General features: G+C 61.7%; 1 protein-coding gene across 1 annotated transcript in view; it reads left to right on the top strand.

Annotated features, from left to right (window-relative positions):
* The first annotated feature begins 6,017 nt into the window (after positions 1-6,017).
* The window catches only part of SRRM4 (serine/arginine repetitive matrix 4), a 39,942-nt gene continuing 31,157 nt past the window's right edge, over positions 6,018-14,802 (top strand). Inside the window, exon 1 of the mRNA XM_068412417.1 lies at positions 6,018-6,148. Within this exon, the coding sequence (XP_068268518.1) occupies positions 6,018-6,148 (131 nt within the window). The remainder of the gene's footprint in view (positions 6,149-14,802) is intronic.

Below are 14,802 nucleotides of genomic sequence, written 5' to 3' on the forward strand. Positions count from 1 at the left end.
GACCGTTCGGCGAGTGCCAGGAGCCAGCGGCTCTTGATCCGGCTTGCAAACCAGCTCCAAAGGTGACAGCAAAGTCAGCGAGATTTGGGGCTCCCGGACACGTCCCTTGTCACATCAGTTCCCACGGCGTACTCGGCTGTAATTTAGCCTGGTCTAATTGGTGCTTAAATTAGCCACCAATGGAACAGCGCCGCAGCTGCGGCTGCGTTCGAAAATATATAGAATTACAGCGCAGTGAAACGTTTTCACATTTCATTAGTGCGTCTTAATGGGAAGCGCCTGCTCCCCAAACTCCCCGTGCGCTCTCCGGAGCCGCAGCGTTTACACATCAGCAGCCGCGCTGCCCATTAACGTCGCAAACTGCTCCACGGGGATGGGCAGCCTGAAATCGGAGTGACTGGGTGCTCTCCGGAGGTGCCTGTAAGTGGCTGGTGGGAGGGAGGTGGGCAAGGAGCATCCCATTCCCCTCTCTCGGGATGGTGCTGCCTGTCCCCCCGGCTCTATCAAAGCTCCGGCTTTCTCCCAAGCCGGGTGCCGCCTCCGACCCAAATCAGGAAGATTTTTCAGCCGAAGCAGCTTTTCAGCAGAAGCCTATTTAATGCTCAGGCTGACGCCCTCAAGTGCTTTATTTTACAGTGTTTTTGTTCCTCTCCATTATAAGTAATAGTCTATAAAAGCCGGGACGTGGCACTTTGCTCCCTCCCGCTTCATTCCCGCACAGCGTGGGGGCAGAGGAGGCAGAACAGGGCTCCTCTACCCACGGCTGCCGCTACCCCAGCACAATAATCCAGAGGAGGAAAAAAAAGCCAGAGGAAAAAAACTCAATGAGAGTGATTGCATGGAGTCAAACTGCTCATCCCGTCATTGTACACCGGGCAGGTTTGGTTAAACAGCTCTGGGTTCGGGGCCGGCTCTGTCTTTCGCCCTCCCCATCTCTCGGGCGCATCCTCAGGGCGCTGGGACCCTCCGCCCACACCCGCCGCAGCCCCACGAGGGGCTTTGCTCCGTTTGCTCCCAGGCTGCCGAGCCGGGCCCTGCCTCCCCTGCCCGGACACGTGCGGCTGTGGGCTCCGTCCCCCTCCGTCCCCTCCGCCAGCCGCGTTTGACCTTTCGGCGGTGGCACTTGGAGAGCAGCAGCGGCTGCGCAGCTTTGCCGCATGGTCCCTGGGGGGCCGGCTCGCTGCCACGGCCACCGCAGCTCGGAGGGGGAAAATTATATTTTCATCTCCATCCCTCCATCCCCCTTCCCTCTCTGGAGCTTTTTTTAGAGCCAAAGGGAAGAAAAGGCCGTGGTCTAGCTTCGCTGCCTCCCCTCTGCTCCTGCCCTTTCATCCCCCTCTCACCACCGGCTGCCCATGGCTTTGCTTGCCAACGCTTGCACTCATCCATCCCCGCGCCTTTTCAGCTCGAGCTGCCAAAATACCAGGGCTGGGCAGCCCTGGGAGGCGAGCGGAGGGGGGGAAAGTGCTTTTGTTGGAGCAGGTGAGGTGCCAAGCCCCCTCTTGCCTCCACAGAGAGCCCCGGGGGGAGATGCTGGTTCCCTGAGGAGGGGGATGCAGGGGCTCAGCAGGTCCATCTGGAGATGATGGAGGGGTGTCTTGGGACTGTGGGAGGTGTCCCACAGCCTGGGGGTGCCACCCTGTGCAGTGAGCCAGCGCTGAGGGAGGGACGTGGGCACCCTCACCCCCCATCGCCCCAGAGCGGGGGTCGGAGGGCAGGGACAGGGCGGCCACTGCCACCACCCCGCGCCCCAGGGGCTAGCACAGCCTTGCAGCCACCCCAGGGGTTCCCCGTGGGTGAAAATGGCTCTTCCCCAGGAGGAGAAAGGAAGGACAGAGAAAAACCTTCGTCAAGTGCCTCGTCCTTGGATGTACCTGGCTGTGGGGACAGGACGAGGGGGCACCCCAGGTGCCAGGCTCTGCCCAGGGCTGTGCAGGCTGCGGGGCCAGCTGGGAGCTTTCAGCAGGGGGAAAAGAGCCATAAAACAGGTATTTCCCACGGGGAGGACGACGAACGCTCTCACGCAACTACTGACTCTGCAAAACACCATTACAAGTTAAGGGAGCACCGGCACAGGGCTGCTCGGCCCCCCGCCGCCCTCCCGGGCTTTCCCCAGCACCCAATGCTGCACATTGTCCCACGGCCATCACCGCCTCCCCACCCCACAGCCCCCTCGGTGCCACCTTGCCTGGGAAAACCAGCTCAGGTCCAGCCCCACCGAGCATCTCCCAGCCCCTCTGCCCGGGCACCCCCATGGCCGGACCCGCTCAGCATCCACCTGCATCAGCCACGATATCCGAAGCGGAGCCGTGCGTCACCTCGCAGGTCCACACCTCAGTTGCAAATGTTAATTTAAGCAAGGAGCCCTTCTTCCTTCTGCTCCTCCTCCTCCCTGGCTGAAGCAGGAGGACATTGCAGCAGGCAGGAGGAGAGGACCCCTCCGCTCCTGCCAGGCAGGGCTGGCTTAGTCGAGGGAATAATTGGTAGGTGCTTCTGAAGTGCCATGAGCAGGGGGCACTCATAGCCCTTGTTTACGGACTCTTGAGCGATAATGAATACTTGCAAAGATAATTATTGATTTTCTGCGTTTGCAGTGAACCTGTTTTGCTGGGGAATGGGCGGAGCAGCACCGTGCCAACGCTGGGAACGGGGCGGTTTGGGCAAAACCAGGGTCGGGCTCTTCCCGCTGGGGAGAAGCCAAAGAAGAAAAATAAAAATTCAACATTTATAGAAAAAATATTTGCGCAGCTCCAGGACAAACCCAGCTTTCTTGTCTCTACTAGGGGGAACAGATTAAAAATTAATCCTAGTTAAACCCATTTTCTCCTTTCCCTCCCCTCGGGTACCCCTTGAGCACACAGAACTGATCGCTCCTTCCCTCAGCCCCAGAGCTTGTCGTCCTTGAGAGCAGCCGAGCACCCGCAGCGGGTGTCCCCCCAGAGCAGGGACCGCTCGCTTCCCTCCATCACCCCCAAAATCGCAGCCTGGGGGTGGGAGGGGATGGAGATGGGGCCCTTTAACTGGGGGAGAGGATAAAGCAGGAGAGGGCAGGGCTGGGGGTTCTGAGCATCCCCACCCGCCTCTGAGCCGGGTGGGTCCCTCTTGGGTTTTGTGTCATTTAAAAAAAAACCCCAAACCATGGAAGAAGAGCTCTCTTAGGAAGAGATTATTTTTTAATTTTATTTTATTTTATTTGCTTTGGAGGAAACTGTGCAACTATCCTCCGTGTGCCTATTTCCCTGTTCCCACCCCAGGACTCGCTCTCTCTGCTGCAGTTTATTGCACCCATTTGGGTGCAAACGTTTGAACCTGGCAGAGCCCCATGTTATTGCTGGGGCCGTAAATAACCCGGGGTGGCATTTATTGCGATGCCCGTGGGGTGAGTAACTGCGGGCTGGGTGCTGCTGGTGATCTCGCAGGGCAGGCAGGACCTGCTGGGGCTCGGGGGACGCCGTGGCCACCCCAAGGGCTCAGGGCAGGGAGGGCAGCGGGGGCTGCCTGTGCCCCACAGCACCGTCCCCACGGCTCCTCGCAGGGCAGTGACCCGGGTTCAGGGCGGCATTGGTGATGCCGTGGGCTAATAGATACACCAGCAGCGTACAGCATCATTCCTGCTTGTGATATAGTGCTTTTTCTGGGTATCTCGTAATGCTTTCTCAGGCTGTTTATTTATGAGACAATTTATTATGGCGCAGTTATTCTATAGCAGGAAAGTCTATTCCTAGGAGCCTCCGTTAACCGAGCCAATTGCTTAATTGGCTCACTGATGTCCCCACAAGGTATGCCAGGAGAGAGGGCTCGTGTAACGATCGCAGCCTTCCTCCTGCCCACACACCACCCGGGCTGCTAATTTAATAGTGCAAACATTTATTATTCCTTTTATTTGGCAGTTAATTTTGAGGTGTTTAGAGCCGGTACAGGATTGCTGGTGGAAGGGGGTGAAATGCGCTGGGGTGCAGCGAGGACCCAGGCTGCAGCTGCGGGGGGGTTGGACTCCTCCTGCAAAGCCCAGGGGGACGCAGGGGCTGGTGCCTTGCAGGGTGTTTGGTTAACGAGCTGCAATCAGAGGGCTGGGGCTGAGCTGGCCGCAGGGCTCCTGCCTGACCCCCACCCCGCCTTTGGGTCATTTGCCAACAAAACAGAGCGAGACCAGGGCAGGTGCATGCTTACACCTGATTTCTCTTTGAGTTTAACATGCTCTGAAGGGAAACAGGCTCCTAAGGACCAGGCTGTGTGTTATGGGAATGGCTGGAAGGGCCAGAGGAAAGGCAGGCTGGGGTTTGCTTGGGCGGTGGGTGCCTGTCCCTGAGGGAGAAGATGATGGGCCGGTGGGTGCGTGTCCCAGGCTGGTGGGTGAGTGTCCCGGGGCTGGTGGGTGCCTGCTGTGCGTGCCACGGATGCCCTCTCCCAGCTGTGCTTTTGCAGCGTGGCTGCTCTAGACCTCTCGAGCCCTTTCCCCTGCTCCTTCTGCTCTACCCCACTGTTTGCCGTCCTGGAGGGTCCCCGCTCTGACGTCTCCTGCCCGTGGCATGTGCGATGCTCCCTGGGCTGGAGCAGAGCCGCAGCTTGCAGCCGGCCTTTCCCAGCCCGGTGCCCTTCCCGGGGGAGCAGCCTCCCGGCGAGCATCTCTCCACCGTGCATGAACATCGTCCTTCCTGATCGGGCTTTTCGAGCGACGTCTGGCAGAGCTGACTGCGTTTCTATCAAGCCCCACTGGCTCCGTGCCCACTCCCACCGCCGCCGCTCCCCCAGCACCCGTCTGCAGCTGCTGCTGCTGCGGCCGGCGTGTGCTGGCGTGGGGACATGGCTCGGGGCCGCCTGTCCCCAGGTACTGGCGGGGCAGAGCCCGGGCACTGGGGAGCAGAGAGCAAAAAGGGGCAGGGAAGGAGGACTCTGACGGACCACCAAATTTTGTGTTTATCGCAAGAAAGCGATCAAGTTTCTCCGTGGTTTCCATTCTCTCTCAGCTCCCACCGCCTATTGTTCCGCGCTCCATTATCCCCCCGTCGCTTACATAAACGTATCGTGGGTTTCCAAGGCACAATAGAGAGAGGCTCATTCATCCAAGGTCACCAGCTTTTACTTGCGCTTCAAAGCATCTGGTAGAAGAAGCATTTTCTCCTAAAGATGTTTTTATTGTACTCGCTGCAGAGGCGAAGGGAAATAGCACCACTGCACTTGTGCTGCCCCAGCCCTTCCTTCCTCCTCTCCACGTGTCCAGTCCCAGCAGGTCAAATCCTGCCCCGCAAGGTGAGGTCTTGTTTTCTGAGCTGGTTAGGACCCCAGTGCTGGGGCCAAGAAGCAGCGTGGCCCGTCCCTGCCCTTCCACCAGTGTCTGTTAAATGGGAAAGGGGAAAAAAAAAGGGGGTTTCTTCCAAAACCTCCTCCCCATACAGGTCCCAGTTACAGAGTGGTCTCCATGGCCTCCTGCTGCTTTCTCCCTCGGCCACCTGAGCTGGTGGCTCTGGGCTCTCCCTCTTTCTTCACCCATGTCTGGTAAACAGTGGGGAGTGGGCAAACACAAAGGCTACTGGTAGCCCATGTTGGGGGACAGGGACTTGTGGGGGCTCAGGCTGATGCTCTGCCCCGCAAAGGGTAAGGTGTGAGGGGTGCCCAGCAGCGAGCTGGGGAAGGTGACGATGGGGATGGGGTGAAGGGGCTGCAGAGACACCCGGGTGGGAAAGCTGCCCGTAGGGTGGGAGCCACCCGAGCCCCCCACAGAGCCCCACGGCCCAGGGCCACCAGCGAGGCAGCCCGTGTTTTCCGCGGGGGGAAGAGTGACCCCAGCCCAAGGGGGTGCCGGCTCCGGCCGGAGCATCACCGGGGGGTGCTCAGAGCCGAGCCGAGCCGGGCCGGGCCGGGCTCCAGGCGCAGCGGCCGCGGGAGGCGGTGCCGGGGAGGGGTCTGCGGCCGGGCCCGGCCCCTCTCCCCGCCTCGCCGGCATAAAACGGGCGGTGAGGGGGGGCTCGGGCCGCACAGCTCCCCGCCAGCCGGGGCGGAGCGGGGCCGGGGGGACCATGGCCGGCGTGCAGCAGGGCGAGAAGCAGCTCTTCGAGAAGTTCTGGCGAGGCACCTTCAAAGCCGTGGCCACGCCGCGACCCGAGAGCATCATCGTGGCCAGTATCACGGCCCGCAAGCCGCTGCCCAGGTAAGGGCTGCCGAGGCGTGGGGGGGCTCAGGGACACCCCCCAGCCCGCCTCCCGCTGCACCACCCCGAGCCCCCTCCCCAGTTAGTGCCTCCCCCCCATCCCCAGTTATAGGGGCTGGAGGACACGGGGGTGTCCCCCCCCATGCCTGGGGCAGGGGGCTGTTGGCTCGCTGGGCCCCCTCCCCGGGCAGGGGCTGTGCTCCCAGGGGAGCCGGCTCGGGAAACTTTGGCTCGGTGGTGCTCGGAGCCCGGTGCTGGTGACCTCCGCAGGGTGGGGGCCTGGAAAGCTCTAGCTGGGCTATGAAGGGGGGACAGTGGTGGGGGTCATCAGCCAGAACGTGTGGTCACCTCCACCCCTGCCTTGCAGCCCCCCGGGGTGTGTGTCCTGCTGGGTGTCTTGTCTCCGCGTCGTGCCTTCACCAGGGACTCTTGGGACGGTGATGCCCGGGGAGGGGAACAGCCCCCCCTCCCGCTGGACACCCCCTTGGTGCAGGGGGGAGGCTCATGCCCCCCAGGGATGTGCAGCCTGGGGGCTACGGCTGCCCGAGGCACCTGCACACGGCCATGGACCGGGGCAGCTGCGGGTCTGGTGTCCCCCGGGCCTCAAAGGCGAGCGGTCTCAGCTTTGCCCAGCTGGTGCCTGCCTGCCCTGCTCCCAGGGAGGCTGGTGCCCCTGTGTTGGCCAGAGGCAGAGCAGGGGTCAAACCCCATGAAACGAGGCGAGGGGGATGCTCGTACCCACCCAGCCGCTCAGCTGGGCTTCGCGTGGGCAAGGGTCCGTGTGGCTTCCTCACAACAAGGCGCACTCTGATTTAGACTGCTTTTATTTTGCTGTCTCAGTATTGGTTAAAAATATCCTCTTTGCGCTGTTTTTGTAAGGAAAGGAGGCTTTTGCTGGTTCTCCTCTCTTTTTGCTCTGTATTTCCACCGCTGGCTACTCCCCACTGGTGTGAGGAACGACCCAAAGTTTCATGAAGGCGATGGGTGGGTAGAGGAGAGGGGCTCCTCTGCAGCGGGCTGGGTGTCAGGGGCTCAGCCGGTACCAAACAGAAGAGAAGTCCCAGGGAGTGAGCCGTGTCGGGTGCCTCCCGTGCCGGCGGGGGCTGTGAGCCGCTGCAGCGAGGGGGACAGGGGTCCTGCTGCTTGTGCAATGGCGGGGGAGGGGGTCACTTCTGCCCCCCGCAGTCCAGTGCCTCGAGCATGAATTTTTCCGATCTCTTGTCGTTAATCAGGGTAGGAAACTGGGAAAGGCACGGCTTGGGCTGCCAAAGGAGAAGAGCAGATCTTGTTCCCATGGGCAGCGTTTGCAGGGCTTCAGCCTTCGCGGGGCAGAGGAACCACCGTGGCTTTCTCCTCCTGCACCGGGCTACAGTGGGCACCCGAACGGGCCACCAGCACGCTGGGTGCTGGCTCACACACGCTCTCTCCTGCCTGAATGTGCCTGAGCAAGCCATGCTGTTAAATATCTCTGTCGGAGATGTAATACAGCAACAAATGAGGGCACTGGGGAGACACAGCGAGCCCGAGTACCAGGAGTGATGCACGGCTCTGCACGGCAGTTTGGATTGCCACGGCCATCCCGGTCGGGTGAGGATGGCAGCTGGGGTGTTTGCAGCTCCGTTCAAAAGTTAACAAACGCGTGTGCCTTTCTGTGTCACTGGCAACGCCGGCTCCAGCGGGAGGGGGACCGGCCGAGCAGGGGTCGGCAGCTCTCGCCACACAGCAAATGGACCCGCCAGCTCGGCTTTGCTGCGTTTGGCACCGGCAGATCCTGCGTGACGGGGTCCCCGAGCCGGGCTGTGCTCCCACAGCCGCCCACGATGCCGCCGGGTCCCTGTGTCGGTGCAGCCCAGCTCCTTTTGTCTCCTCGCAGCGTGTGCTGCCGGCCGGGCCCAGGGATATTCCCCACAGTGCAGCCATAGATGTGGTGCTGAGGGACATGGGTTAGTGGTGGGCTTGGCAGTGCTGGGTTAAGGGCTGGACTGGATGATCTTAAAGGTCCTTTCCAACCCAAACGGTTCTGTGATTGTGTAATTCTATCTGTGCCGCCGCCCTCGCTACATGTGCCGAGGGGGGTCAGCCCTGGCGGGGCTCTCCCTGGGGTCTGGGGGTGTTTGTGCTCACCCCTGCCCTGTGCCACGGAGGGGCTTTGCTGCCCAGGGGGCCGAAGCTGAAGGCTGGGGGAGCAGGAGAGCCGCAGTCCCTGGCTCCTCTCACAGGGGTGGCCAGCTTGGCTTATGTCGCACAGGCTCTGCCGGGTGCCCCAGGCTGTTGTCTTGGCAGGATCGTGCCCAGTCTCGCATCCTCAGGGGCCTTGCAGCGGGTCCCCATCGGCGTACGCAGCAATGTCCCCAGCACCCCAAGCCAGCACCAGGTTCGTAGCCCAGCGATAGCCAGAGCTGGGCTGCTTGCCATCCACCGCGAGCGGCCCCGAGGCTGGCAGCAGCTCCTCTCGCAGCCGGCTCCGCTCGGGGTTTGTTTTTCTGCTGCTGCTCAGATCGGCCTCTCTTCCCTGATGATGCTCCCGGCTAATTGAAGAGCAAACGGCTGCGGTGCCAGCGAGCACAGCGCACCAGAGAGGAGATGGGGAGACCAGTTAGCCACAGGAACAATCCAGATGGCCATCTGGGTTCCTGTTTTCTCCCACGCTTGCCAGCTGCTCCTCCGCGAGCACCGTGGATCCCTGCCCCGCGCTCCCCACACCCGCGCAGGCCATGGCCTGGTTTCTAGGCCAGTGCTGCCCGTCTCCCCATCGGTTTTGCTGGCCCAGTCTGTGCCCTTGTGGGGTGCCAAGAGGCTCAGCTGTGGCATGGGGGTCCTGCCAGGAGCCCCCACGGTGGGCACAGCCCAAATCCATCCCCGCAGGGTGCCCTGGGCATGGCTAGGGGCTCAATCCTGCACCCTCATGGGGCAGCAGTGGGGTTTCCTGGGGCAGAAGGTGATTTTTTTCCTTTTTCCTCCCTTCCAGCTAGCTCTTCCCTGTGCCCCATCCTTCACCACCACCTTGCTGCTGGTCCCAGAGATAAAGCCTCTTCCATCTAAATTCCTTGGGAGTTTTGGAGGGTTAAAGCTCTGCTGTATCCTGGAACAAAAGAATACGTTAATCCCTTCCCTCCCGGTCCTGCTGGGGCTGGGGGGGCTGTGTACTCCAGCCCCCAGTGCAGCTCCGTGCCCAGAGCAGGGTTCTGCCAAAGTAAATGGATTATTGACCAGTTTGCAGCGTGAAAGGAAAAACCGAGGCGATGGGGAAAGGGGCTTTTCCAATTAACCTTTCCCCACGCAGGGCCCGGCGGGGCTTTGCCGTGCAGCCTGGGGCTGTGGTTTCGTGGCTGGGGGTGAGGGACCCTGTGGTGTGGGGAGGCTGGGCAGGGCTGGGGCTGCCCCCACGCTGGCTTTGCTGGGGGATTTTGCTCCAGCATGTGCAAAATCCTGGGGTGGTTTGAGGGGTTTGTGTGCTGGGAGGGCTGGGGTCAGGGACTGGGACCCTCCTCCCTGCCCCAAGCCCCTCCACTGAGCTGGGGTGCCCTTGCTCCCTCTCCCCACTCCATCAGGATGCTGTGAGGGGCTTCAGCTCTCGTGAGCTGAAAATATCTAAACCTAAAGGTGCTACCGGTCTCAGCCCAGCCTTTGGGGACGGGTATCACGGCCACGCCGTAGCCCCATCCCTGTGACCTGGACCCCGTTTCCTCCCTCTTGGCAGGGCTTTGGCCCGCATCTCTCCCCTGGCCGTGACCTCAGCTGTGGTGTGGCACCTGGGAGCCCAGTCGCACTCGACGGCCCCACTTCTCCCAGCACTGCTGCAGGGTTCATACACACCCAGGTGCCAGGGACAGCCAGGCCAGGAGATGCTCCAGAGTCCCCCTGGGACCCTGAGCTGGTGGCAGTCCGGGGGCTTGCGGGATGCTTTTGGGGGTGTTTGGGTTCCCCACTCCCGTATCGCCAGCCACGGCAGTGGGGCACAGGCTGCCCCGTCCCAGCACCCCCAAACTCAGCTGGAATTCCTACATGGAAAGCGAGGGCACTGCTGGGGCTGGGGCTGTGCGTGCCAGCATCACCTCCCGGGGCAGCTGGTGATGCCGGGTGAAAGGAGGCTCCTGCATCCCTCTGCCAGATGGTCTAAGTGGGTCACATCAGGGCAGCGCGGGGGATTTGGGTGTTAACCCTTAATCCCCCGGGATGTGCCGCACATGGAGTGGGAGGGAGGGCTGGGCGCTGAAGTGGGATTAAGCGCAGTGTCGCTGCCTGGTTTGCCACCACGGGTGATCTTGGCGACGGGTCTGGGTGCTGCTGCTGCCAACCTGCCAGGACGAGGGTGGCAGCGTGTCACCCCCGGCTGCGCTGGGACGGGGCAGGAGCAGCCGTGGCACTGCAGTGCTGGGGGGGTCACAGTACCCCCAGGGAGGGCAGACAGCGGCTGCAATTCCCCCGTGGCCTTTGCAGTGACTTTTGGCTCAGCAGAGAGTCCCTGATGGGCTGGGGACCAGCTCCCTCCCCTCCTGACCTCTGGCTTCCCGACCACATTTTGGTGGCCCCAAACCCCGTTTGTCCCCAGCGGGCTGGCAGCCCCCGGGCATCGGGGTGTGCTGCTGAGGAGGAACCCCCCGCTGCTGGCTGTGCCGTGCTGATGGCCCCCCCCTCCCGTTAATCCTCCTCCTTGTCAGACGGGCATCTGCTCTGCGGGAAGAGGCGGCGGCAGGGCCGGCTGCCTGGCTGCCATCTGCTCCCTCCGGCTCCCAACGAGCCCGAGTGCTAATGAGCCCGTGGCCCCGGCCCAAGCTGGGGGGAGAGGGGCTTGAAAAGAAAAGTGATGGAGAAGAAGAAAAGCCCCTTCCTCGGAGGGGCTGTCAATAGGGAGGCTTTTGTCTGCCCCTGCCCTCCGGCTCCAGCTGGACGGCGGTGGGAGCGGGGAGAGCTAATTAGGCAGCTCGGGAGATGCTGGGAGGCTGGGGGCAGCCGAGCGAGGGGAAGAGCCGGGGATGCCCGCGGGACCCCCTCCCTGCTGCTTGCAGAGCCTTCATCATCCTCCTCCTCCTCCTCCTCCTTCCCCCTGGCCCCGTCCATCTGCCTCTCCACTGGACTGGTGCTGGGGACTGTGTCCCTGTTGGCCTCCCCAGTGGGGTGGGGGACACCTCTGTCCCCAAAGCGGTGGCCCCGCCAGCATGTCAGGGAGATGGAGGTTCCTGCCGGGGCTGGGTGGGATGCAGTGAGTGCCAGGCGGCACGGCGGGGCTCAGCACCCATGGGTGCCTCAGCTGGGTGTGCTGTGCCCCAGCGTGCGAGGGTGGACAAGCCCCTAAGGATTTAGGGAAAGGGCCTTTGGGAGCCCCTGTAGGAACCCCAAGCTCCTGGATGGGGCTTTCTTAGAGCCACTGGGGTACGCCCAAAAGTGCTGCCTCTCCCGGCTGTGCCCCTGCTGCGGTCACATGGAGTTCTGTCACCTTCGCCTAAAAGCTCCCAAAAGCCGACGTGGGGCTGAGGGTTGTCCCCAGACCAGCATCACAGGGTCTGGAAACCAGAAGGGCAGGGGGAAATGCTGTGGCGTTGAGGATGGGTGATTTCTGACCCGTAAAAGTTCATTGGATGATGCTGAGCTCTGCTCGGGGCCCAGGTCTGGCCCCGTGGCTCCAATCCCCACACTCGCCAGCAGGAGCACGGGCACAGCCTGGCCCTGCTGTGGAGTGAAGGTCCAGAGTGCCAGTGGGGACCCACGGGGTGCGGCTCTCCCCAAATCTGGGGATTGCTGTGCCTCCATCTCTGGGGAGGGGACAGCCCCGGTGCCCACGCTGTGCCAGGGGAAGCACCGTGTCCCATGTCCTCTCCCCATCCTTCTCTTCAGATGATGGGTGAAATCAGGTGGATGGAAGCAAAAGCAGGGGGGGAAGTTGGCTGGCTGGCTGGAGGAGCGTTTTGTAGAAATGTTTGATTTCCCCTTGATCAAAGCCGCCTGAACAGATGCTGCGGGGGCTCGGCCGCGGCTGCCGGGTTTGTGAGCGCAGCCCCGCGGGGTCCGGCACCTCGGGGGGCTGTGCTGGCCGGGGGGGTCCCCCCCGCCGGGCTCGGCGCCGTCCCAGTACTTGGGTGAGGCTGTTTCATAGGGGTATGGAAGTGCAGAGCAACAGGCCAGGGCAAAATGGGGCACTTGTGGGTCTTGTGGGGCCGGGCCCGTCCCTGCCTGGCGCGGGGAGAGCTGGCAGCGTCCCCATGGCAGTGCTGGCTCCGGCCAGCCCCGGCCCTGATCCCGTCCTGTCCCCGGAGAGGCAGCAGAGCAGGGCCCTTCAACCTTGTGTCCCCGTGCACGCCTTCACGTCCCTCCCTCCAGGTCTAACTAATAAATATTGAGGGCTGTGAGGCCCTAAATAATAAATAGCAGCGCTGACCCTGATGCCAGGGATTGCCGAGAAGCTTCTCCCCACCAGCGGGTCCTGCGGCTGCTCGTGTCCCCTCGCCGTCACCGTCCTGCCTCCGCTGTCCAGGGCAGCTGGTCCTGCGCCCCAGAAAAGGGCTCTGCAGACCCTGCTCTCCCCTGGGGTCCCTGGGCACGGGGGATTTCTCCTTCCAGAGGCCGTAGTGGGAGCTGAGCCCTTCCCTGCTCAGCCCCATCCCCGTCCCTTCCTATCCCCGTGCCCAGCAGTTGGACTGTTCTATACACACATTTTTCTATAAGATGAACTTATCAAATGCAAACCCCGTGTCCCTGAAATGAAATCATTTCATGCATGACCACCCCTGCCTTTTCTCTCTCTTTTTTTTTTTTTGGTTTTTTTTTTTTCCTCCTTTTCTCCCTGCAGCCACTGAACCCTCCTCATCACTGCAAAGCCCAGCCCAGGCCGGCAAAGCCCACCCGTGTTTGGGCTGCGGGTGGTGCCAGGGCTTTGCCACAGCCCCTGCTCCAGCTCACGGCCCCGGGGGGTTTTTTGCTGTTAGGAGAGTGTGGGTCCACCGTGACCCACATCTTGTCCTGCCCCATGGGAGACACACACGTGGCTCCCAGCCCTGCTGCGTCCCCACTGGTTGCGATGCCGGGTTGTGTGTCACCAGCTGGAAAATGGGGCTGGCTTTGATGCCCGGATTAGAGTCCTTTGGTCTTTCCAGACATACAGAGGTCCCGGGTGCCCGAGAGCTGGCAGGAGCGGTGGATCCCCGCGGCACCACATCCCTAACAGGGCTCTGCTGTGCTCGGGGGGTGCGTGGGCTGCACCAGCACCTCCAGCAGCGTGTCCGGGCACAGTGCCCATGTCTTGGTACCACCAAAGGCCATGTAACCGTCTGTGGGATGCCGGGTTCTGCAAACCTGGCTCCTCCGTCAGCCGCTTGAGCCAAAAGCACCGACGAACGCCGGGAGTTTAAAAATAGCAGGTTTTTCTTGCACGCGGCGGGAGCGCTTTTCCTGCCAGTGCGGTGGGGACTGCAGGAAGGGCTTAAAAAAAATAATAAAAATAGGGGAAAAAACTCTATTAAAAATTCTGTTGGTGTTTCAGGCAGGCTGAGCCAGGTCCCCAGCCTGGAGGCGGGGAGGTTGGGGCTAACTGCTTTGCTGATGACCGGTTTAACACTTCATGTTTAATTTATGTCTTGTCCTTAATGAAAGAAGAAACAGCTGCTGCTGGCCAGCCCCAGCTGGGGGCTTTGTGGGGGGGCACCAGGGTGGGCATCTCCTTGTTTGCCCCTGCTTGGGTGCCTGGGCGGGCAGCGGGATCGGGGGCAGCGGGGCCGGGTCCTGCTGCCTGTGGGGTTGCTCTGCTCCCTCCTCCCAGCTCCTGCCTCCTCCCTGGAGGCTGCGATGTGCTGCTATCGGCTGCAAAGCCCTTCGTGCTGGTGGATCCTGGGGCCAGGGTCATGTGCAGGTGGCTGAAAATGCTCCGAGACCCACAGGCCATGATGAGAAAATGGGTTTTCTCAGCCACTAACACCCAATTCCAGCAGCACATCGTCCCTGTGGAACTCGACAGCACTTTGGCAATGGGCTGGTTGTATAGAATTTATCTCTGTGCCCGTGTGTGTCGGGGTATGACTGGAGGAGAGCGGGGCAGGAGGCTGTGGTTTTAGCTACGTTACTGTCAGGATGAAGCATTAGTCATTGCCCAGCAAGAGAAATACTTTTGCATTAAGAGAGATTTCACAGTTAAAGGCCACCCGCTGAATTGATCCGTGGGTCGGTTGGAGCTGCCGTATAACCCGTCGCCCACCGAAGCAGGGCATGTAGAACTCCAATGTATAACAGCAAGTGAATATCTCATAATTCCTTCTCTGCTGCTCCATCACCTGCAGCCAAAGAGGCGGCTGCTGGCTTGGCTGGGCTGCGAATGCCACCGAAGGCATGTTCATCCCTGATTAATGGAAACTGAAAAGCAGGATCCCGGGGACCCGCGGCTCCCTTGCCTCCTCCCCGCCGCGGGCTGCCGCTGCCAACCCCGGCCCTGCGCTGCTGCCAGGTCTGTCCCGTGTGGGGTGGAGGACGGCGGGTCTCAGCTTGCCTTTCCTGATGGAAAAGCAGGCAGCAAAACCTGCGGCCACAGAGCCGGTGCTGGGACACGGCCACCGCCCCGCTCCCCCCGCCTGCCCTCCCCACCGCGTCGGTATCGATTTGGCCTGAGCTCCCTTTAACGTGCTGTGATTTCTTTCCCTCAGGCTTTGAGCGAGGTTCGATAGGACGGT

Source organism: Nyctibius grandis, chromosome 14, assembly GCF_013368605.1.
Source record: "Nyctibius grandis isolate bNycGra1 chromosome 14, bNycGra1.pri, whole genome shotgun sequence".
NCBI lineage: Eukaryota > Metazoa > Chordata > Aves > Nyctibiiformes > Nyctibiidae > Nyctibius > Nyctibius grandis.